The 22500-nt window shown below is 34.6% G+C and overlaps 4 protein-coding genes across 13 annotated transcripts in view; 2 read left to right on the plus strand and 2 right to left on the minus strand.

The window, feature by feature from the left end:
- LOC113807488 (F-box only protein 31) overlaps window positions 1-3606 on the minus strand; it is a 20109-nt gene extending 16503 nt beyond the window's left edge. Inside the window, exons 1-4 of one of the 3 annotated variants that reach the window (XM_070123099.1) lie at window positions 2575-3606; window positions 2276-2338; window positions 1671-1741; window positions 1304-1465 (exon numbers count right to left, since the gene is read on the minus strand). In XM_070123099.1, coding sequence (XP_069979200.1) covers window positions 1304-1465; window positions 1671-1741; window positions 2276-2338; window positions 2575-2740 — 462 coding nt within the window. In that variant the 5' untranslated portion in view covers window positions 2741-3606. The remainder of the gene's footprint in view (window positions 1-1303; window positions 1466-1670; window positions 1742-2275; window positions 2339-2574) is intronic. The other 2 variants (XM_070123102.1, XM_070123100.1) reach the window with 2 other exon arrangements.
- The window catches only part of LOC113807485 (F-box only protein 31), a 22350-nt gene extending 8478 nt beyond the window's left edge, over window positions 1-13872 (plus strand). The window contains exons 1-9 of one of the 6 annotated variants that reach the window (XM_027358745.2): window positions 6830-6915; window positions 7679-7900; window positions 8007-8069; window positions 8955-9031; window positions 9525-9695; window positions 10267-10469; window positions 10984-11167; window positions 12110-12324; window positions 13407-13872. In XM_027358745.2, the coding sequence (XP_027214546.2) occupies window positions 7735-7900; window positions 8007-8069; window positions 8955-9031; window positions 9525-9695; window positions 10267-10469; window positions 10984-11167; window positions 12110-12324; window positions 13407-13569 (1242 nt within the window). In that variant the 5' untranslated portion in view covers window positions 6830-6915; window positions 7679-7734 and the 3' untranslated portion in view covers window positions 13570-13872. Of the gene's footprint in view, window positions 1-6829; window positions 7046-7678; window positions 7901-8006; window positions 8070-8954; window positions 9032-9524; window positions 9696-10266; window positions 10470-10983; window positions 11168-12109; window positions 12325-13406 lie in introns of those variants that run through there. The other 5 variants (XM_027358746.2, XM_027358743.2, XM_070123104.1 and 2 more) reach the window with 5 other exon arrangements.
- Window positions 1-22500, minus strand: part of LOC113811920 (epidermal growth factor receptor kinase substrate 8) — a 533483-nt gene that overhangs the window by 333674 nt on the left and 177309 nt on the right. The window lies entirely within an intron of this gene.
- The window catches only part of LOC113807486 (uncharacterized), a 28787-nt gene continuing 27218 nt past the window's right edge, over window positions 20932-22500 (plus strand). Inside the window, exon 1 of one of the 2 annotated variants that reach the window (XM_027358748.2) lies at window positions 20932-21212. Coding sequence is in view for 1 of the 2 variants with exons in the window: in XM_027358747.2 (XP_027214548.2) it covers window positions 21578-21616 (39 nt within the window). In the remaining variant the exon portion in view is untranslated. Of the gene's footprint in view, window positions 21213-21501; window positions 21617-22500 lie in introns of those variants that run through there. The other variant, XM_027358747.2, reaches the window with a different exon arrangement.

Raw genomic sequence — 22500 nt, forward strand, 5'->3', positions numbered from 1 at the left:
TTCGTTACCCAGTGGCTGAGAACATAGATCTACCCCTTGCAAGTGATAGGGATGCAGCCCCTAGGAAACCCTGGCAATTTTGGGAGGATCTTACATTGCCCCCCCCACCCCCCACCCCCAACTTCGAAATACCTGCCTATGCCAGTGTTCCAATTATTTCAAGAGCTCCAGCGAAGACGTTGCCCAAGTGTAGTGAAACTTCAGTAGCGTTGGCATATAAGAAATGCTAATTTACTTGTTTTATATCATTTGTTTTATAATCATATGGAGATATACAAGAGAGTTCAGTATCTCTACTTTTTACTACAATACAGACGCCTTTGACAAGTTGGTATTCACTGTCGACTGGTTAATAGACAAGGAAAGCTGATTGTTGGTTAATAGACTGACTTGAAGACTGAATTTTGATAATCATCACCAATGTTTCAAACGCATGTCCGATTCGATAAGGAATTGGTATTAAGGGAATTAATACGTAAAAATTGACTATAGTTAAGATGCATAACATCGACTTCGTATCCTAATCATCTTCTTGCAATAATCAATCAATAAATTCAGCCATTTTCCCATATCGTTTAATCATGCAAACACACACACAAAGCTGGTTTTTAATAAAATTAGAATAACACTGTCTATAGAGAGTGGAGTTGAGCTGTCTTGCCTTCTAGAGGTTCTTAGTATTTCTTTACTCATCCTCTGAACTATGGAACAAGTCATCTTTCATTTCCAATTATCAAATTGCTTTCTACGATTAACGGGGAATAGGAGTTCAGTGATAGATAGATAATGGGGTTGTGCCTGCTGCCTGGTATAACTTCTATAACATCGTCTTCAGTTCATCTACACCAGACAAGAGGGATCAAAAAGTATCCGGCAGTATGTAATATACAATACCTCGTTTCCATATGGGAGGGAACTAATAAGCGGTTAACGTGCGACTAACTCTTGATACACACCTAACTGCATTTCATTTATAAAACTAGGTAACTAGGTGATAAATACGTTATTCTCTGTCGGTCGGTTTGTTAAAATTGTGCGAGGCCCAACCTAATGCAGAATTCAAATATACGGATTAAATGCATATTTATCAGTTTCGACATGCATATCTACCCGAGAGATTGATAGCTAAATGCATATACATCAGATAGACAGATATGCCTTTATTTCTGTGTATATACATGTCTGTATATATGAATATTCACTGAAATGGGCCTCTCATAATTCTACCAAATGGCCGTATGTCAACACCTTTTTTTATTCCAAGTTAATTCTCATTATTCCAGGTCATTTCAAACGTGCTTACCTTGTCGAGTGTAATGATGCTAGAATGAGGAGCCATGAATGGAAGGCAGAGACACTGTGCGTATTTGCTGCCACCTCGGAGAGCAAAACAAACGTTGGGTTTCAATGGAACTTTTACATCTTGTGCGTCCCAGGTTATGCCTTCTAGAGTGCCGCGTGAGTACTACAGGAATATATACAAAGAAGAAAAAGAAATCATTAACAAAATCGTAACGCAGAGTGTTTTCACTATCCAGGAATACTCGCCAGCACGACAAATGATGCAGGAAATGGGGTTTAACTCTAATACATAAAAAAAACTACAGGAGTTTGTTTCATTATGTATAACACTGAAATTCTGAGGCACGTTTCCAACGGTTGTGACTCACCCTAACTTCTGTGAGGCCGCCGTAGGGACCGACTTGGTATAGGCCTATCATCCCTCCATACCGGTGTAGAACTTAAGTGAAGTTGATGGGTTAGTCACAATGGCTTTTGAATTTAAACTTTATTTTAATTCTTCCAGTGTAATATCTAGGCTTGAGAGGCTGGGTTTTGAATGAGGCAATGTACACGAGCTGGTTCAATACATCACTCAAAATGAATTTTTAAAAATTCTAAAATGAAAATATAAACCCCTACCTACCGAGCCACCAGAGCCTTTTCCCCCAAATTTGGACTCTACAGTCTATATTCACATGTCTAGTTAAGAGAGAGAGAGAGAGAGAGAGAGAGAGAGAGAGAAAGAGAAAGAGAAGAGAAAGAGAGAGAGAGAGAGAGAGAGAGAGAGAGAGGGGGGGGGGGGCGAACAAGAGAGAGAGAGAGAGGGGGAAAAGCAGAACAAGAGAGAGAGAGAGAAAGAGAAAGAACAAAAGAGCGAAGAGATCCGGAATGAATGGAAATAATGATATACTGATAACTGCAAGATTATAGATACAGTTCATTACAATAAGTTCAGGTATCGATTTACCAAGAAAAATATTATTATACTTACGAGTAGTGTAAAGTTCTCTGTAACTGTTAACTTCCCCAAGCTCGGGATTCTTAACATTAGTGGCTGTAAAAAGGTGAACGAGGTGTCTTATATAATGCCAGCAAAATAACGTTTACAGTTAATGTAGAAGTGAAAAAATATGTGTATAAACATAAACAAACATACACACACACACACACACACACACACACACACACACACACACACACACACACACACACACACACACACACACACACACACACTCCACATATAATGCATATGAAATTATACACATTACATAAACGTTAATATCTCACCTGTTTCACAAAAACGTTTCCACAGATAGTCGGACTGGCTAAGAGTATGGAGGAAGGTACAGGTTTCGTCCAGCATAGCGAGGTCGTGGGGGCCAAACAACTCCATTATATACAACAGCAAATCCTCGGGTAAATGTATGAGGCTAGGCAAGCTGGGGTCTTCCATGCTTTTGTTCAGCTTCTTGGCTTTGGTAAAATGTTGATTCTTCTCTTTGATAGGTTTGCTTTTGATTTTTTTTATTTTCCTCTCTAGTTGAACTGATGTTTGTAGATTTTATGATTCTATTAAGGACTGGAATGCAACGTATATTAAATAGGGTTTTGCATTTTTAGGGTTGATATTATACAAAACAGTTTTGTAAAACTTCATCTATTAGGTCGGAGATCTAAATATTTCAAGAATTTAAGTACGCTCGTGGGTCGGAGATCTAAATATCTCAAGAATTTAAGTACGCTCGTGGGTCGGAGATCTAAATATCTCAAGAATTTAAGTACGCTCGTGGGTCGGATCTAAATATTTCAAGAATTTAAGTACGCTCGTGGGTCGGAGATCTAAATATTTCAAGAATTTAAGTACGCTCGTGGGTCGGAGATCTAAATATTTCAAGACTTTAAGTACGCTCGTGGGTCGGAGATCTAAATATTTCAAGACTTTAAGTACGCTCGTGGGTCGGAGATCTAAATATCTCAAGAATTTAAGTACGCTCGTGGGTCGGAGATCTAAATATCTCAAGAATTTAAGTACGCTCGTGGGTCGGAGATCTAAATATTTCAAGACTTTAAGTACGCCCGTGGGTCGCTCTCAATAACATCCGTTTCCGGTCTCGTTATCCACGTCCTTTTCAACGCACGCATACACACACATTTATTGAATAAGATCTACCATGCATTTAATTATTTCATATATATCAATCTGTGATCTTGAGAATTACAGTCACCATGCATTATTTTGTTTCATTTATTATCTTAATATTTTGAGAATGAAAATCCTACCATGTATTTGTTTTGTTTATTTAGTCTTGCCAGATCTTGAAGATGAAAACTCTTCCATGCAGTTATTATTATTATTATTATTATTATTATTATTATTGCATTTACTGTTATTTAAGATTTTGGAAATGAAAACCGTATATAAATACTTTTAAATTTTACTTTACGAAAACCCTACCAAGCATTTTGAAATGAAACCAAACCATGCATTTTTTTTACATATTTTTTATTGCTTTCTAAGATCTTGAAAATAAAAACCATGCCGAGCGTTTTTTATTTTTGTTTTGTTTTGTTTTATCCGTTTTGCTGTCATAATGCCTTGCCGCGGTTTTAGTATGTAATGATAACGAAAACTGGTGATAATAAAAGTAAATATTTGTTACATGGAAATTACTTTAGGATTACTGAATATGTCAATATAGTATCACGGTTGTCATACGAAAAAAATATGTATGAACGAACTTTGTCCGGGAAATATAATTTTCTTAAATGTAACAGCTGCAGCAGATAATTGCGAATAAAATGGCATGGTTTTAGTGACACTAACCAAGGAAAGGGTTATTATCAGATTTCTGAGCAAATACCCACGATTTATAAATTTTATATATGTATAGTGCACCATTACAATACTTTGTTTCAATTTAACGTAGCCTGACGTTTCGGTGTTGTTTACAGTATGTTTCTTAGAAATCTTATTATATCTTCGTTTCCATGGCCTTTTCCACAAGCTACAGATCCATCTTATATAATTTCCCTAATTTTGGAGTGTGATTTTTCAATACCATAAATATATGTCTATCCCCTGGAAAACGCCACAAAACACTCTATTAGAAAAAAAGAGATACACCTTCTACACGTGAAAACCATTCCCAACACCACAGAAGAAAACCATTCCCAACACCACAGAAGAAAACCATTCCCAACACCACAGAAGAAAACCATTCCCAACACCACAGAAGAAAACCATTCCCAACACCACAGAAGAAAACCATTCCCAACACCACAGAAGAAAACCATTCCCAACACCACAGAAGAAAACCATTCCCAACACCACAGAAGAAAACCATTCCCAACACCACAGAAGAAAACCATTCCCAACACCACAGAAGAAAACCATTCCCAACACCACAGAAGAAAACCATTCCCAACACCACAGAAGAAAACCATTCCCAACACCACAGAAGAAAACCATTCCCAACACCACAGAAGAAAACCATTCCCAACACCACAGAAGTACACAGCAACCCACTCTGCCAAGAATCACATATTCATGAACTTAAACTTAACAGTAGGAAAACCCTAAATGCTGACGCCATCAGATTCAAGTTACAAAATTCCATTGCTCATATAATCATACATATACATTTTTAGGTACAGGGGTCTGTCTTTTTTTTAAATACACATATTTTACAATTGAGTCTGAGTTCATTCCACAAGTATATGGAATACATATAATGGAAATACTCCATGCCGAGCAACGGAGCCGTAACGTGTGTCTGCCGTGACATCACGATGAAGTCAGGGGTGACGTCAGTATCTCACCACCTGATTTTCAAGAGAAATTCAATGTTATTTCCTGAACTTCCTTGTCGTTAATGTATTTGCGGTAATGTATTTTTTTGTTGTTGTTGTCTGTGTTCTCTTACACTTTAGAATCGTATGATGCTGTTGTTACTTTTCATTTGCGATGGAAGTAAGTAAAAGATGTTTCTTTAGATTCCTTCTCTCTGGCGTTTCCATATATCAATTGCCATATAAAAGACGGTTGTGTGAAACGTGATAATTTCCTTCTAATTGAAGGCTGTGTGAAACTAAAACTATTTCCTGATTTCCGCACCTTTACTTACAACCATTTTCTTTAGTTTGTAACACAGAAACTGTTTAGCGTTAACTTTTTTAGATACATGAATCATTAAACATTTATGTGTTTTCAATTATATGAAAAAGTGGAAATGAAATTAATGTTAACTCATGCTTCATGAATTTTAAAGAGCATGGATAGATAATGAATGGATGAGTCAACGTTTGCTTTTAAAGTTACAAAATATAAGTTCAAATACTCTCACATATACACGGTTAATATAAGTTTATTCGTTTCCCCTTTGACAGTTGGGGAATATGATGATACTGCATCAGTGGGTGATGTGTAAGCGCATCACCACTGCAAAATGCACATCTTTCCGCAACCAAAAACTTTCACATTTGTTTATGTTCAGCCACAGATAAAAGGGCAATATTTACATAACTGGCAACGTTTTAGTCAGCGGTACTTCGCGGGAATTTTGAAATGTTGGCAGTCGAAACTTGTGGGATTTTTTATATGTTTTGTTAGTTAATGCACAAAGCACACCAATCCACATTTTAAAAACGAAAATTTGGAATATTTCGGTTCTCAAGGGGAAAGTTTATTAATCTAGATAAAAAACTGATGGCATGTGTAAGCGCAATCCCTTCCTTTTAAAAATTAAAAATCCGACGCCGCGAGTTGTTTTTGTGCAAGTTCAAGATAAAAAGTTTGTTCTGAGTACGAGCTCTTTGGTATCTTTAAGTCTATAACGATCACGTAAGTTTGTTAAACAATTTGTTGGTCCAAAAAATGTCTTCATAGCTGGTCCAGACTATTCTTACCCCCCCTCCCCCCAAAAAAATTATATGCGCCCTTGCATGCGTTTTATTGCAATTAATTAATTGCACTGTACGGCATATATTAATTATGAGACTGACAGGTATGTAGAATAGGTGAGTAAAGCAAATATTTCCGAAAATGGAGGAGATAAATTGCGAGGGTTGTGTTCCCTATTATTATGAAGTCATATAAGAATTCCTGGAGAAAATTAGGCATCTGTCTTTTTATCAATACAATATTGTTTTTTATCATCGATAAGGCAACGTTCTGTTCCAGTATATGTCAATAGTCCTAAAAAAACATTTTGAATTATATCTATTCCCTTTATACATGGCATCATGGTTAATATAATCATCCATTTATCATTATCAAGTGACCAGTCAGTTCTCCTTTTACTAGATATTGTATTTCTCATGTCAAAGTATTTTATGTGTAAGTATAGTTTCTTTTTGTTTCGTCTACCTCTGTGTTATGTTCTAGCCTCCTTTGTTCAGCGTCCTATTATGTACGAATGACAAAACCTTGTACAAAAATAATTGAGGTTATAAGGAAAGGATAGGTATCTTATATTCCCGCAAACATTTACACAGTATATTACAATACTCTCGAGTTTCGGGTGACAATCATTCGAAATTCCCGCGAGATGGTGTTGCCAATTATGTAAATATTGTTGATTAATTTCTGGCTCAACGTAAATAAACATGACAGAGCCCTTGGTGGCGGAAGTACGTGTATGTTGCAGTGATGTTGCGCTTGAATATCACCCACTGATGCAGGATCATTATTTTCCCCAACTGTTAACGGGGAAACGAATAAGTGTAAATTAACCGAGATGCTCTTCGTTTATTACGCAGTGTATATTTTCCACTTTTTTACGATTTGCATTTACCATTTTTGTAGACTTGAAAAGCAAAAGTTCACTCATCCTTTAATGACCTTTCTGTTGTTTATATTTCAGGAATGAGAAGTTGGCTTGGGTTTCTTATGTTACTTTTTTATATAGATTAAAACGTAAAAAAAGATTCATGGGCCAAGAAAAGTTTCCCCTTAACAGTTTATGTTCCACTCAGTCAAAAGTTGATGTCTAGCACATTTATTTTCTTATTATTATTAGTTACTCAGTCAAAAGAAATTGGCAATAAGTATTAATCCACAGAAATCTAGTACCTTGTCCGAAGAAATATCTATAGATCTACGTTATTTACACTATGGTGCTGTTCCCAATGAAAATTAACACTGTAGATTCTGTAGTGTGTTAGTACATGCAAGGTGCTGCTGTATCTTTGGGTTATAACACATGTGGAAGTCATTTGCATAAGTATTACCACCGGAAAAAAAATGTCATAGTTTTTTTTATGAAACTTTGGGGTATTGGTCCTTTGGAAGGTATTTGCTTAAAAAGTATGATTATTGTTCTAGCATTTCAAATGTTCATTTGCTTATCTCTGTCACTACCTTTGCTTGCTTATTTTCTGAAAATTTCCACAGATCTTAAGAACTGAAAGGTGTAATTGTGTGTACCAAAAGTTAAGCAAGACAAAACCATGGAAATGTCAGGCACACTTCAACTGACAGATTTACCTGAGGATTTGCTGTTACGCATAATGAGCCTGTTTACTCCCTACGATCTTACTGAACTTGGTGCCACCTGCAAATTGCTCTACATTGTCAGCCAGTCCAACTCAATCTGGATAAAGCATTGTCGGAGAGGTAAGGATGGTATTGGCATTTATATGTAAACCTATGTTATATAAAAATATCATGATAAAAAGCCAATTTAAATGAGTTATATTTAGTAATCTCATTTCTTTTACAGTCATTCATTTAAAGGATATAGAACTTGGAGAATTCAGTAATTACAAGAAGTTATACACCAATTGTAAGTAGAAATAATATATATATATATATATATATATATATATATATATATATATATATATATATATATATTATATGTATATATATATATATTTATTTATTTATTTATTTATTCATTTATTAATAGATATAGATGAATTAGTATATATATATATATATATATATATATATATATATATATATATATATATATAGATATGTATATATTTATTTATTTATTTATTTATTCATTTATTAATAGATATAGATGAATTAGTATATATATATATATATATTAATAGATATAGATGAATTAGTATATATATATATATATATATATATATATATATATATATATATATAGATAGAGAGAAAGATAGATAGATAGATAGATAGATATAGATGAATTAGTATATGTATATATATATATTATATATATATATAGATAGATAGATAGATAGATATAGATGAATTAGTATATATATATATATATATATATATTATATATATATATATATATATATATATATATATATATATATATATATATATATATATATATATATATATATGTATATGTATATATATATATATATATATATATATATAAATGTGTGTGTGTATGCGTGTGTGTATATATATTTGGAATATATATTGAAGTTTCTGTTTAAAATCCTCATCAAACCCAGACATATGACAGTATATTATAAGAATAGTCTTCAGTTGAACACATTTTTTATAGGTAGAATCACCTTTTTTATGAATCTGGTGTTAATGAACAATTAAAAATGTTTATAGAAATATTTTCCGTAAGAAAATAAATTAGAAGAGCCTTGGGCACTAACTGCTGTTACTTCTGATGTTTTTTTTTCATGTCAGTTCAATAACACAGTTGGTTTTATTGCAGTGCTTCATAAGTATGGCTGTTTGATTGGGTTATATCAGACCAGATTTGGTCCCTTTGGAGGCCTCACGGAAGTCGTAGTAAGTCAAAGGGCAGTTCCTGTATAATGCATTTTGAAACATGAGGTTAATGTTACATCTTGGAGAAAATAAATGAAGAGACAGACTTAGAACAAAAGTGCATGATGAGTCTCAGTTCTGATGTACATTGTACAATATTAAGTCAGATATGGAGTAAGTCATGTCAGCAAAGAGGATCTTATGGATGATGTCAAGTATCATTTTTTTTTTCCAAAAAGGTTTACAGCAAAATGAAACTCATGTATCTGATCAAAATAAGCAAGGTTTCTTTCATTCATGTCCAGTCATATTTTGATTCCTGTTTAGGTATTATTTTCATCTTTCTTAATTGATTGATACCAGGGATGGCATGTATTTACAGCTACCCATAAAACTATCATAACTACAACTTTAATGAACAGTACATTATTTTGCAGAAGGGTTGGTATTGTCACTAATTTGCTGTTACTAAGATATTAGACTGATAAAACTTCTGGTTCTCTTTGGTCTACAGTACTCAAATGGTGCGATTGAGGGACACACTTGGGATTTAGTACCATCAGAAGATATGGAAGCTCCACTTAAGTGCAATATTCTGTTCTCTTTAAAAAGGAGTGAATACCATACACAAAATGTTTGCCTTCCACACATGAGTCCTCATCATGGGGCTGTTTCTATTGGAACGGTAAGCAGCACAAGATGATGTTCTAGGTATAGTGTGCCTAGATAAATTTTGCTTGTCTTTTACTTTGGTTGATCTCACTCCCAGTAGGCTGCATGCTGACTCAAATTAATATTTTTTTGAAAAATGGGTTCTCTTTGTAAATAAATGTCTGGTGAGTATTAGATTTTCATATTTAGGAGTGGGGGATATGAAGCATATATTTCTATTATTGAAAAGTATAAGAGAATAAGCATAAATAGATAAACTAATGCTTACTATAGCACTATCATTACTTGTACAGCTACATTTTTTACTCTTTTTTCTTCATCATTGAAGTGCACAAAAGCATTAGATGAATTAGGGATTATCAACATTATATATCACATATAAAAGGTGATAATCTGGTCACAAATTGTAGAGACTTTGACTGATAGGATGAGTAATCATGTGAAATATCTTTTTGTCATTAAAAGATGGTATAGGTTTCTGTGTGAGATAGTAAATTTATTTTTCTATTTCATTGGTACATTCAATCTTTGATTTGAACAGTAAGGAAAGTGACTTAATGATTTTCTAATCTGATTTCTTCTAGAAAAAAGATACCTTTACCCTTCTGTGCTTCAACCCAAAGGAACATGCCCAAGCTAGCTGGAAGGACTTTGGATATGATCAAGAGATATTTGATCATTTTCAAAGACATGGGCATGGATTAAAGAAATACAGACATCCATTATTTCGTCAGTGGGGACTGAATTATCATCAGCAAAAACTCATTTGCCTCAGTCATTATTTTGAGTGAGTATTTCTTAATGCCGAATATCATTGATGACTGACTGTCAAATGTATTGAAACGATGTGTGTATACTCTAGTAGGAAATTTAAATATTCTAAATCAGTCATGTTATTATGATTCCATAATTATAGATGTAATGAAAGAGTGTGGTTGCATAGATATAATCAATTTTTTGAAGAAAACTTTGTTATGAGGAATACCTTGAGAGTCATAACCTCCCCCTCTGATATTTGTATTTTTGATATTTTGATTTTAGTTTTTTCTTAGAATGAATTTCGTTACTGGTTATGAATATACAATAAGAATAATAAATATTTGTTAGATAACCTCCAAGCCTCTAGATTTTCTTTTTCCCTTTCTTGGACTTGGTATTATCAACATAATGGATTTAGTAATTATCTATTATGTACTATAGTTGTGCAGTATTTCAAATTTCATCAGTGATTTCTCAAGGAATGTCATTAAATGTTTATCATCAGCACCATGTTATAATGTTTCCAACATTCTCTTCAACAGCTTCTCCATGATCCACGAGCGCCTAATTTTTCAGCACCCTCGAGACATCCCAGAGCTTATGCCAGATGGAACCTGCCCAAAACAGCTTGTTATGCCAGGATTGTTCAAAAGCAGTGACAAGGTTCACGGAGAACAACTTTTGGTTTTTAGGTATATGAAGGGGGTTGAACTGGCTGCATTCCAGGTATGTATATACATCTGTTAAATTTATATTATAATGTATGAAAAGGATGTATGGCAGATCCACACTCATGTGTGTATATACTGTATATAAATATTATATATTTATATATATATGTGTGTGTGTGTATGTGTGTATATTATATGTATATATATACATACATATATATATATATATATATATATATATATATATATATATATATATATATATATATATATATTTACATATATATACATGTAAATATATATATATGTATATATATATATATATATATATATATATATATATATATATATATATATATATGTGTGTGTGTGTGTGTGTGTGTGTATGTATGTATGTATATATATATATATATATATATATATATATATATATATATATATATATATATATATATATATATATATATATATATATATATATATATATAAAGTAGTTTTTTTATGCCCGCACCCCTATGAAAATTTTACTGTGTCCTAGCACCCCTTACAGATGTATTATTCAAGGATAAAGCAGGTGAATTTATACTAAATTTGATCAGCAAAAGAAAATAGTTCATTTCATTGTCTTATATGTTAACAAAAATCAAACATAGACAAGAAAAGATGCCTCAAATTGTTTGAATAAACCCTCCAAAGAATTATCACTCTTGCTTGAAATATCTAGAAATAATAGAATAACTGAACACACTTTAAAATGTTCATCAATGAATTTCTATTCAATGACTCTTGTTCCTGCTTCTTGATTTTGATTTTTTTGAAGACGGGAAAACTGAAGGGGAGTAATAAAAAAAAATTAATTGCCAGTCATCAAGATGGATACTTCTCACACGCCGTGGAATGATATCTCGCACCCCTGGTTGGGAAACCCTGATATATACATATTTGATATTTGTATATGTTTATGTGTATATATAAATGGCTGTCTCTTACCTGGCAGGTCACAGGAGATGGATATGAGCAAGCTGGGCAATCACTGTTTGAAGCTTACTTGGAATTTCCCATATCATATGTACCAGAAAGACATGAATTTGAGGACCTGATTGACTCAGATGTGGAGGAGGTCCAGGCTCCAATTTCAGACATCACTTCACAGACTTTCACTCTACCACAAGACTGCCAAGAAGATGCTCCATCAGACATGTGTCATGCAAGGTAAGATATACTTTTTAACCAAACTTATGAGATACAGCCCAAGTTGCCATTTGATAATAGCTATTCAGAATATATATAGTACAAAAAATAGTGTTTACCTAAATATTTGAATGTCAAACATCAAACTTCATTGTTGATGTATGTAAAAGAAAATTCTTGTAGTGAAAATGGTTGTGTTCACAGATCAATACCATAACTAGACATGATATTTAGTATATGAACTATGGCTTTTAAGCAGTAATGAAATATGTTGATGAAAAACAGTTATTCTAGAAGCAGTGAAAATAAGGTGTAAACTATTTCATTGATCTTGTATTCCTCACTGGTAACATTTCATATCTCTCCTGTAATAGAGAGCAAGGGGAAGGAGGAAATAACTCACAAGATATATTTGGAATTGTCCCAGAAACCACTGGATTCTGTTTTCCAGTGCAACTTCCTTTGTACCTCCATACTGTCAAAGAGGATATCTTTGTTCAAAATTTGTTTTATGGCATGATGACACAGATATAGTAGAAGTGACTGAGGTGCAGCAGAACAAGATTAGAGTGGAATGTGATTAGTTTGTCATAAAATTTAGATCATTCAGCAGTGATGGGAAGCTAATACCATCTATGCTTTCCACCAGGCAGACAGGAAAGGGAAACAATGAATAAATAAAATGGGTGAGAGAATAAATAAAATGAGTAAGTGAGAAACAAATATATATATAGAGAGAGAGAGTGAGAGAATGATTGAATGGAAGAGTTAGAGGTCAAGGCAGCATATTTCATGCTAAATCCAAATTCATGTGGCATCAAGAGTTTAAGGGGAGATGTCAAAATTATGGACCGTATTAATTTGATGAATAAGTTTTGACAGATAGACGGAAATTGTTTTTGGCTCTGGCCTTTACTTTTAACATAGTAACTAAATTGATTTGGTATGCCATATGCAATATAGTTGATATCAGTTATTCATACTTTACAAGAGTTGACCTCGAGGTTGATGCTATTCGTTGGTCAAGACAACTGTACTTAGACCAAGACAATATGTACATTCTATTAGGAAAATAAAATCCTCTCTCCATCTTTTGTTTCCAGATACCTTGGATATGGCAATCTCAGATATCCAGAGAGGGTGTCTATAAATCTTATCCATGTTATGGTGTTTGATGAAGACACTGTAGGTGTGCTGTGGATAGAAGAGGAATCTTTTACAATTTGCAAGCGTGTGCATCAGACCTTCAACCAACACCATCTCTAGGGTATCCAGAGTGTTTTGTAACCTCTTGCAGGGATGTTTCCATTTGTATAGGTAAAGGAGAGGTCTAAAATGCCCGAAGCCCTTCAGTTGAAAATAATGAAAAGAAAACTATGATGTGAAAAAATTGTAAAATAATCCTAGAAAATACAAAAAGATGGGGCTATCTAGTGATAATTGGAAAAGACTTAACAACGCTAGAAAGTTGTTTGCTTTTTTTACCATCATCAACATTAATTCATTCTTGCATCATTAGGCCATCAAGAGCATCATTTTTTAATCTTTTAATAAAGAGTATCTATATTTTATCAGTATTTCAATCCATCCATGTCTGTTTTAATGTGCACAAACCAATTATAATTGCTAAAATAAAGATATCTCTATAAACCATTTATCTATCTTCTTGCTTATTCTGTTTTGAAGATCTTCCTGCATATTATGAAAGACATTCATTGCATATTGGTCATTTGGATTAGTGTTAGATATTTATCGAATGCTATTGTTTATAGTAATCAGTTGTTTATGTTGATTGTTATACATCCATATTAGGACAGGATTAGTTGCAAATTTGGGTTTTTGAAAGTCTAAGGTGAAGCAACACCAGACTTCACTTACCTGTGACCCTTTTTCCATTTATACCACTAGTGACAAGTTAATAATTTTGAATAATCAGTTGAATTTTATCATACATAATTATGTTATTCAATCTCCATCTGATCACACTACATACAGTATATATGTATATATATATATATATATATATATATATATATATATATATATATATATATATATATATATATATATATATATACTGTATATATATATATATATATATATATATATTTATAATATATATATATATATATATATATATATATATATATATATATATATATATATATACATACATACATATATTTATGCATAAATGTATGTATATATATAAAATTATAAACTAATATATACATAATACACACGTATAGAAATGCAAACACGTATACCTCTACCAAAGACTCCAGCAGTTGGGATAAAAAAAATGCAATATATTAATTAAAGCCAGTGGTTTTCTACTCTTAACTTTACTTTTAGAGCAAAGACCACAACCCCATTGGCTCTCAAAATATACAGTATGAGTGGGTAATTACTGTAGTAATGTAGGACAAGTATATCTGATACCCGTGTAAAGTTTAGATTTCAGAAAATGCCAAAATAGCGTTGTTCCGCCTTTTGATAAGCAAGAACAAGATGAAATAGGCAAACATATCCTTCTGAAGTAGCATCACATACACTATCATATGCTACAGGCAACCCAACAAAAAGTGACCAATTTTATTTAAATCTTTACTGTTAAATATGATTATTTGCCTCACAGATTCGGGCACTAAACTTGCATACCGACTGGGGCACGCCGCAAACTTTAAAGAAAAAGCTTGGTGAACCTAGAATCAGGCATGGGGGATATGCGGATATCAATCTCCAATGAGCAAGTAAGAGAAAATACAAGGAGAGAGAGAGAGAGAGAGAGAGAGGAGAGAGTGAGAGAGAGAGGAGGGAGAGAGGGAGGGAGAGAGGGAGGGAGTGAGAGAGAGAGAGAGAGAGAGAGAGAGAGAGAGAGAGAGAGAGAGAGAGAGAGAGAGAGAGAGAGAGAGAGAGAGAGAGAGAGAGAGAGAGAGAGAGGAGGGAGTGAGAGAGAGAGGAGGGAGTGATTGAGAGAGAGAGAGAGAGAGAGAGAGAGAAAGAGAAAGAGAAAGAGAAAGAGAGAGAGAGAGAGAGAGAGAGAGAAAGAGAGAGACAGAGACAGAGACAGAGACAGAGAGAGGGGGGGGGGAGAAAGGAGGGAGGGAGAATCCGTTTTTTTGTTTTCCTTTGCTCCTTTCGTTCTCTTCTTGCCTTGCACTGCAATATATGCGAAACGGATCACGTTTTTTTCCGGATAGGTATTGGTAGGATATGAATTATCTACCATGTGCGGCTATGATTATTACCGCCATCGTAAAGTTATTAATGATTTGAAATGGCTTCTTATATGATTGTTTGTAGTGTAATTTTCTGTAAATTTCAGTAAGTTGGTAAAGCAGTCCAATTATTTAGTGGCTCCAATTATGTTATACTGTTTGAGTAATAAATAATATTGTCGCATTTACGGCCATGGTAATTTTTATTACAATAGTGATAGCAGCAATAATGTTGATAGGGAATATAGTGAAAGTGATGAAAATAGTTAATATGTTAATAGTGACGACTAATTAAAAGTAACAAAAATTATTTGTAACAGTAGCAGTATTTGTGGTGTAATGATGTAGAAAATATGATGATAATATGGAAAGGGTCACGATATTGCATCATTATAGACAGAGCTGCAGAAGTGTACACGAAAAAAAAATGAAAGGATGTGAGCCAATTATAGCATAAGAGAACGGTGCTATAGAAAGTGGCATAGCTCAGTAGTAGTATGCGCTGGCTGTGCTATCGGATGGTCCAGGGTTCGCGCCCAGCTGTCCCTCTCAGTCGACTCAGCTGTGAGCGAACGCTGATATGCTGACGTATGCTGACGTACGCATGCTGGGGCCTAAGTCGGGGCGGAAAGAAACTGTCCATTATATCGCATCATCCCGCGGCTTAAGGGGCCCTCACACGATCAATTTTTTCGTCAATTAATTGATATCAATTTATTGACGTCAATGAACTGATGGAAATCACTGTGCCCTCACACGGTCAATGATTTTACTTCAATTTTCAGTTTGATTCATAATTTCGAGATGAAAGCATCTGTGGCACTTGGAGTAGTGCTTGCTCTGGACACTCCAAAGCGAAAGAAGAGGAGTAAGTGGGTAAAGAAATTCGTGCGAAGGGTATTTATTTTCTTTTTCATTTCTTCCAGTGTAGCATTTGGATAATGTTCTTTATATTTTCCATACAATATTTTATATGCGTCAGCCTTTTTCTCCCGGTCACTGTACTCGTCGGATTTTATTTTCCACAAGGCCGATAAGTATCTATAAACGTCGATTATCTCCATCATCATTTTACGCTCACTTTCTTTCTTCTTTTCAGCCATGATTACGATGACGACTCTTTCACTGCTGCAAGGGAAAACACTAAATTATTGATCAATATTGACGCTTTGCCCACACACGCTCAATTTTATTGAAGACCCATCAATAAATATCAAAGGAGTTTTGATCTATCAATGAATTGACTCAATGACATTGTTTCAATTAAATTGATATCAATGTCCCCCTCACACGGTCAATTTCTCCATCAATTCATTGACGTCAATAAATTGATATCAATTAATTGACGAAAACATTGATCGTGTGAGGGCCCCTTTAGTAAACATGTTCCCCTACAAAATAATGTCCCTTACCTCTAGATGTATATGGGACCAATTAGGTTATAGGCAAACGCCTATAAATAGAAAAAGACAGTCACTCTGAAGTTATGTACCTATTGTGGATACGAAATTACGGATGAGAGTGTGTTTGTGTTTTATGTCAATAAGCAAACACGATCTTTTTTCGCTGCTGCCAATTTCTGCTAGAAACCCTTGCATTAGCCGAAATACGTCATAACCCGTGCTCTTCTGCGATTCGAATGCAAACTAGGCTTGGCATGTGTTTATTTGATATATGTGTAATATAGGAAAATAGCAGGTCCATCAGAAGTAGCTGTAGAACTAATTAAAGGGGAGAAAAGGGAGAGGAGTGGGATATAGAAATAGCACAATATATAGTGAAAAAATTAAAATACCAGAGGACTGGAAAAAAGTAAACTAATAACTATGTACAAATATAATTCTGCATTCGGAACTCCTCGTCCTGTTCGTCCAGATACTTAATCCGTTGGCCAATCGAACCATATAAATCTAACCTAATTTCCGGTATTACATAATGGCGTACTTTGTTTTGTTTCCAGTATCTGACATCTAATAAAAACTGCATATTCCTTATAATCAGATTTCAGAGCACTTTCACGTCTGGGGTTATGTCATAATTTATTTCCGCTTCCACCATTTTTCATGCATTTGGTGCCAAGTGTTCAATGATTTTTCATGCATATAAAGTGAAGTATTTTCCTCTGCGTCTGTGTTAAGAGTAAAATTTGAATTTTTAGTCCCATCCTATAGTAAAGACCTGACATGTCTAATTTTCAGGTGAAAGCTCATAAAGCACGTTATGGTGATATGATTTCTCTCGTTTTTTTGCGGGAGATTTAGATTCCATTCTTGTTGGTGATAATTCACTCTTGGAAAATTCGTGACGTTGACAGATGGCTTTGGTCTCGTGTGAAAAATGCTTATTGCTCACCTATTTGTAACTTTTCCATTGATGACTGCCTTTTCAGTGAGATAACTAATGCCCATGTTAGTTCTCACATATAAGTTAGTATCTTAGAAAAAAAGATATATATTCCCTCACCAGAATACGATCATGGCTTCGGACAAAAGCTGGACGAGGCCTACATTTTTTGACACCGAACTTGGCGCTAAATTTCATATTGTTTTCACTTGTCTGGTTCATATATGACATGTAGATTCTTATTCTTTATTTATCCTCTTTATCTAATAATTAATGTGTCATATATACTCCCGTATCGTTTGGAATGTTTAATGTCGCTATCAGTGCCTATTATCATACATAGGAATAATAGAGGCCTAATAACTAACAATTACGGCACTCCACTTCTAAGTTGATTTATTAGAGAAATGTCCATTCACTGACTTTTTGTTTGCAATTTGCTTCAAAGATGTGTTATACTACAACTTTTTCTCAGACTCCAAAGCTCTTTACCTTCTGGAGTAAAATTCACCGGTCCACCCCATCAGAAGCTTTTACGAAATCCTGGATACATTACGTCAAATGGAGGTATAGCCATGATCAAAACTCTTGTCAGACATTTCGAATTCAGTCTCGAACATTTGCTTCATATCAGACTTTTTTTTGTACAGGATTAGACAAATTCAAAGATTCAATTCATGACTTTTGTCCGTTATTGTACAACCGTCGGCCGGGTATATTTTCCATGCTTTGAATCTTGTTCACCATTCAGCTTTACACGAACTACTTAATCTTTTTGGGAGTGATTTAACTTGTTACAAATACAAATAAGTCATGTTTAAAAAACTTGAGCTGTATTTTTTATTCATAAAAAAGCTAATTGGCTAAAAAATAGTTATGGCTAGATCAGTAGCAACTCGAGGTGTCATGGCATCTGTGTTGAGGATTGTTCAGTGAAAATATAACCACTAATATCATTATTTTCCATCCACTTTGAAAACTGAAAATATCAAAATGATGGACCATATTCACAAAGCATCCGTAACTTTTGTGACGTCATCAAAATAAACCCCACGTGCTTTTTTCCAAAAATTTGATCGGATGCCGTGTCACCTCGAGTTGCTACTGACCTAGCCTTCCCCGTTACACCATAGCTCTGTGTTACGTGCAGATGCAATCTTTTATTTTATTTTATTAACTTATTTTTTGTCTGCAAACATTCGGTTCATTTATGCAAATTAATAACCTCCTCCTAATTAAATGGTTTTACTTGTAGAAAATTTCATGCTCAAAAGTAAGAAACCAATCAAGAAACTTTTGGCACCAGAGCATCGGAATTTTCTTGCAGAATTAAGAAACTGAGTAATAGATAAGGATTCCGCAAGCACGTGGTAATATGAGAAATTTCAAGCTTTGCGCAAGGTCATAATAGCAATATAGACCTTGGCTGCCTTATCAACGCTACATAAGGCAGACCCCCCCCCCCCAATTCCAGTATTTTGTTTTGTTTTGTTTTTGTTAGGTCCTCTGTGATGCTTTCGCAGTGGTAAAGTATTTGGGAAAGGCAAAATCCATTTTACTGTCCAGGGTTAATCTCTTATTGGTCTTGATACTGAACACCAATCTCTTAAGTGGCCGTTCAAATATATATTTTCTTTATTACTTGATATTTTGTCATTGGTAGTTTATTTGAGGCCTGTAATAGGTACAAGACAATTAGGTGCACAGAACGAGGCCTGAACGTAATCATTTACTCACTAGATTGTGACTCAAGACCTTTGTGATCTTTAACTATAGTAAGTACAAACGTAATTAGTGGCGTGTATTGGGGATTCGGACTCTCTGCAAGCGGTATAGAATTCCACGCAGTGAGGAATACAGTATTAAGTTACAGATCTACAAACTAACATGAGAACTCGATGTGAATAACGGCTGCGGTCACCTAATATGAATATAAGGATAATAAAAGGGAGATTTGTATTTTCATGCCTAGCCCGCTTCCACCAGTCACGTCAGACATACAGCATACACGTTAATGGTAAAATAAAAAAGTCTGAATACTTCGTTGCTGGCCCATTCGGCGGGCTCTCGGAAATATATCAGTGCATTTGATGTTTGTTACGGGGTTCTAATATGTGAAGAACCACAGGGAATCACTTCTAAAAAATGGACAATTTTTTTATTATTATTTCGATGGTGTGAAGCCTTTCCGTAAGTCAACTTTTATAGGCCTATTTCACCTTTGGTCAAATATGGGCGCTCGCAAACCTTACGTTTTCGTGAATAGTTTTGATACATAGTCTTTGGTAATCTTTGATTTTTTTCAGTGTTATTATGCAATTATAACACTTTAAAACTGTTTTGATCCTGCCTAGATTGGACTACAATAAGGAACCAATGTGGTAGAGTGGGCGGTCCGTAGATGACATTGGCAAGAGAAACCTGTTGTTGTCTTATGTAACATTTTAGACATTTATATATATTCTGAAGTGTTTATGTTTGATTTTATTATTATTATTATTACTTCTATTATTTTAGCAGTTGTAATAAACAGGTTAGATATAAGTTTTATATGCATGGTTTAGGAAACATTTGTGAGGGAACAACAACTTAAGACCAGTTTGTGTTTGGCGTATTTGAATACTAAAATAATCACATACAGTTTCTGAATCTAGTCTCAGAAAACTGATTATCATTGAATGCATCACATACAAGTGTAATCTATTTAGAAATATGAATGCATTGGACAAGCAACTCCCAAGAAAACAATCAAGCAAGGAAAAATTATTGGAATGTAAAGCCCACCCATATAAAATCCTTAAGATGCCAATAATCAATCTATTTTGATAATTATTATATAAGCGACGGAACAAGTTTTTCAGCTTTATAGTGTAAGAATTTGGGGTGAGAGTTTTGGACGTAAAGTATTAATTATATCTATGAACACTTGTGCATTCCGATATAGCGTCATTTTATTAGGCCAAGTTCATACAACATGAAGTAATTATTTCCTATTAAATTACCACACCGGTACAGACAGAAAGAGAATAATTGATAGCAAAACCCCAGTTGAAATGAGTCGCCCACAGATGCGACACATACAGCAAAGACTTCTAAATCTCACTTGAACCTTTCCTGTTGAAACAAATAAGACACGCATCTGGGAGAGCAAACGCCGATGCTCTTTTGGAGTTTGATACCAGACTCGGGAAACCTATTATATCAACAGGCATTTCCCCCTCTGGAACGAGGTGAAAGACGCGAGGGAATGAAAAAATAACCTCCGTCCACCTACTGCAGGAACATCGCCATTTTAACCTCCAAGTAGATGACTCGCTCCGTGTGGGGAGGAGGAGACAAACACACGTAAGTAGGCGTTTATGTTATTTCTTGAGTATCTACACCCAGCTGAAAAGAAGGGGAGTGTCCAAACGCACGTGGAAGAACGGTACCCGAGGAATGACAAGGAAGAGAGGCGTGGGAAACAGAGGAAAGAGTGTGGAGCAAAAGTATCACAGCAACTCCGAAAATTTTCTTGAAGATCGATTCGCTGTGGAATTTCCCTTCCCGTCGCACCACGCATTCCCTTTTCGCCCTCGTGTTTTTATTTATTATTTCCTCTTCTCCTTACCCTGAGATGGGCGAGGACTCTCGAGATGCGGGAAAGGGCCAGGCATTGTGTCCCTGGACCTTGTGTTTTGGACAGAAAGGAAAACTGAAGTGACTATCCCATGCATGTCGGCAGATGCTCGTCTCGTCATGGCGATGCGGTAATTTCGTGAGTTTTTTTTTATGACTGTGTGGGAGGGAAAGGATTTTTTGATTGTGTGAAAAGAAGGGTTTATCTGTTTTGTTTTATGTAGATTTTATATGATTCGTGACGCAGTTGTATGTGTTTGTTGTTTTTTGTTGATGGAAGTGGGAGTGGTTTACAAATTGTAGTTGTTATAGAAAGTAAACAAATGCAATATAAAGAGGAATTATCAACATCATAGAGTAAATATACCATGAATAGCACGGATAGAATCATTATTATCACGTACTTATCATGTATCATGTCCTTTAGTTTTGCAAGCCGTGATATTACTTGCCTTCCAAACATAGGAAGACGGGCTGGTGGAACACGATGGAGCCTTACTTTGAAATTTATAAATTATAATTTTGAAACATTCGCGGAAATAGCTAGTGCGAATTTCAGTATTTTATTTGCACTATTTATTTATTCAGTAAAGGTACAAAAATTTTCATTATCAAAGGATTGCTTGGAAAGTACATTATACATATACATTATGTGCATTTCACAAAGGCTATGTATATTGATTGTAAACAGTAAATTGCGTTTGGAGTGTCTAGTGATTTCCAAGGACTCAGAGCTGTTTGCTGTCTTACCAAAGGCCATCAAACCAATAATTATAATCTAGTTCGATGGAAGTCGTTAGCCTGAAAGAACCTGGTTATATTATATCATTACTGAATAAGTGGAGCTTGTTGGCCTTTGCTGGAGGACTTGCAGCAAATGCTTGCAGCTGACACTTACTGACAGCCATCACGTAAAACACTTTTGGCTCTGATGAACCTTAGTTGATCAGGGCCGACAGCGCTTAGTTAGCATTGCATCATTATTGCACTTTTTGTGGGTTTTCTTAATTGATGT

Source organism: Penaeus vannamei, chromosome 6 (genome assembly GCF_042767895.1).
Source record: "Penaeus vannamei isolate JL-2024 chromosome 6, ASM4276789v1, whole genome shotgun sequence".
Classification (NCBI taxonomy): domain Eukaryota; kingdom Metazoa; phylum Arthropoda; class Malacostraca; order Decapoda; family Penaeidae; genus Penaeus; species Penaeus vannamei.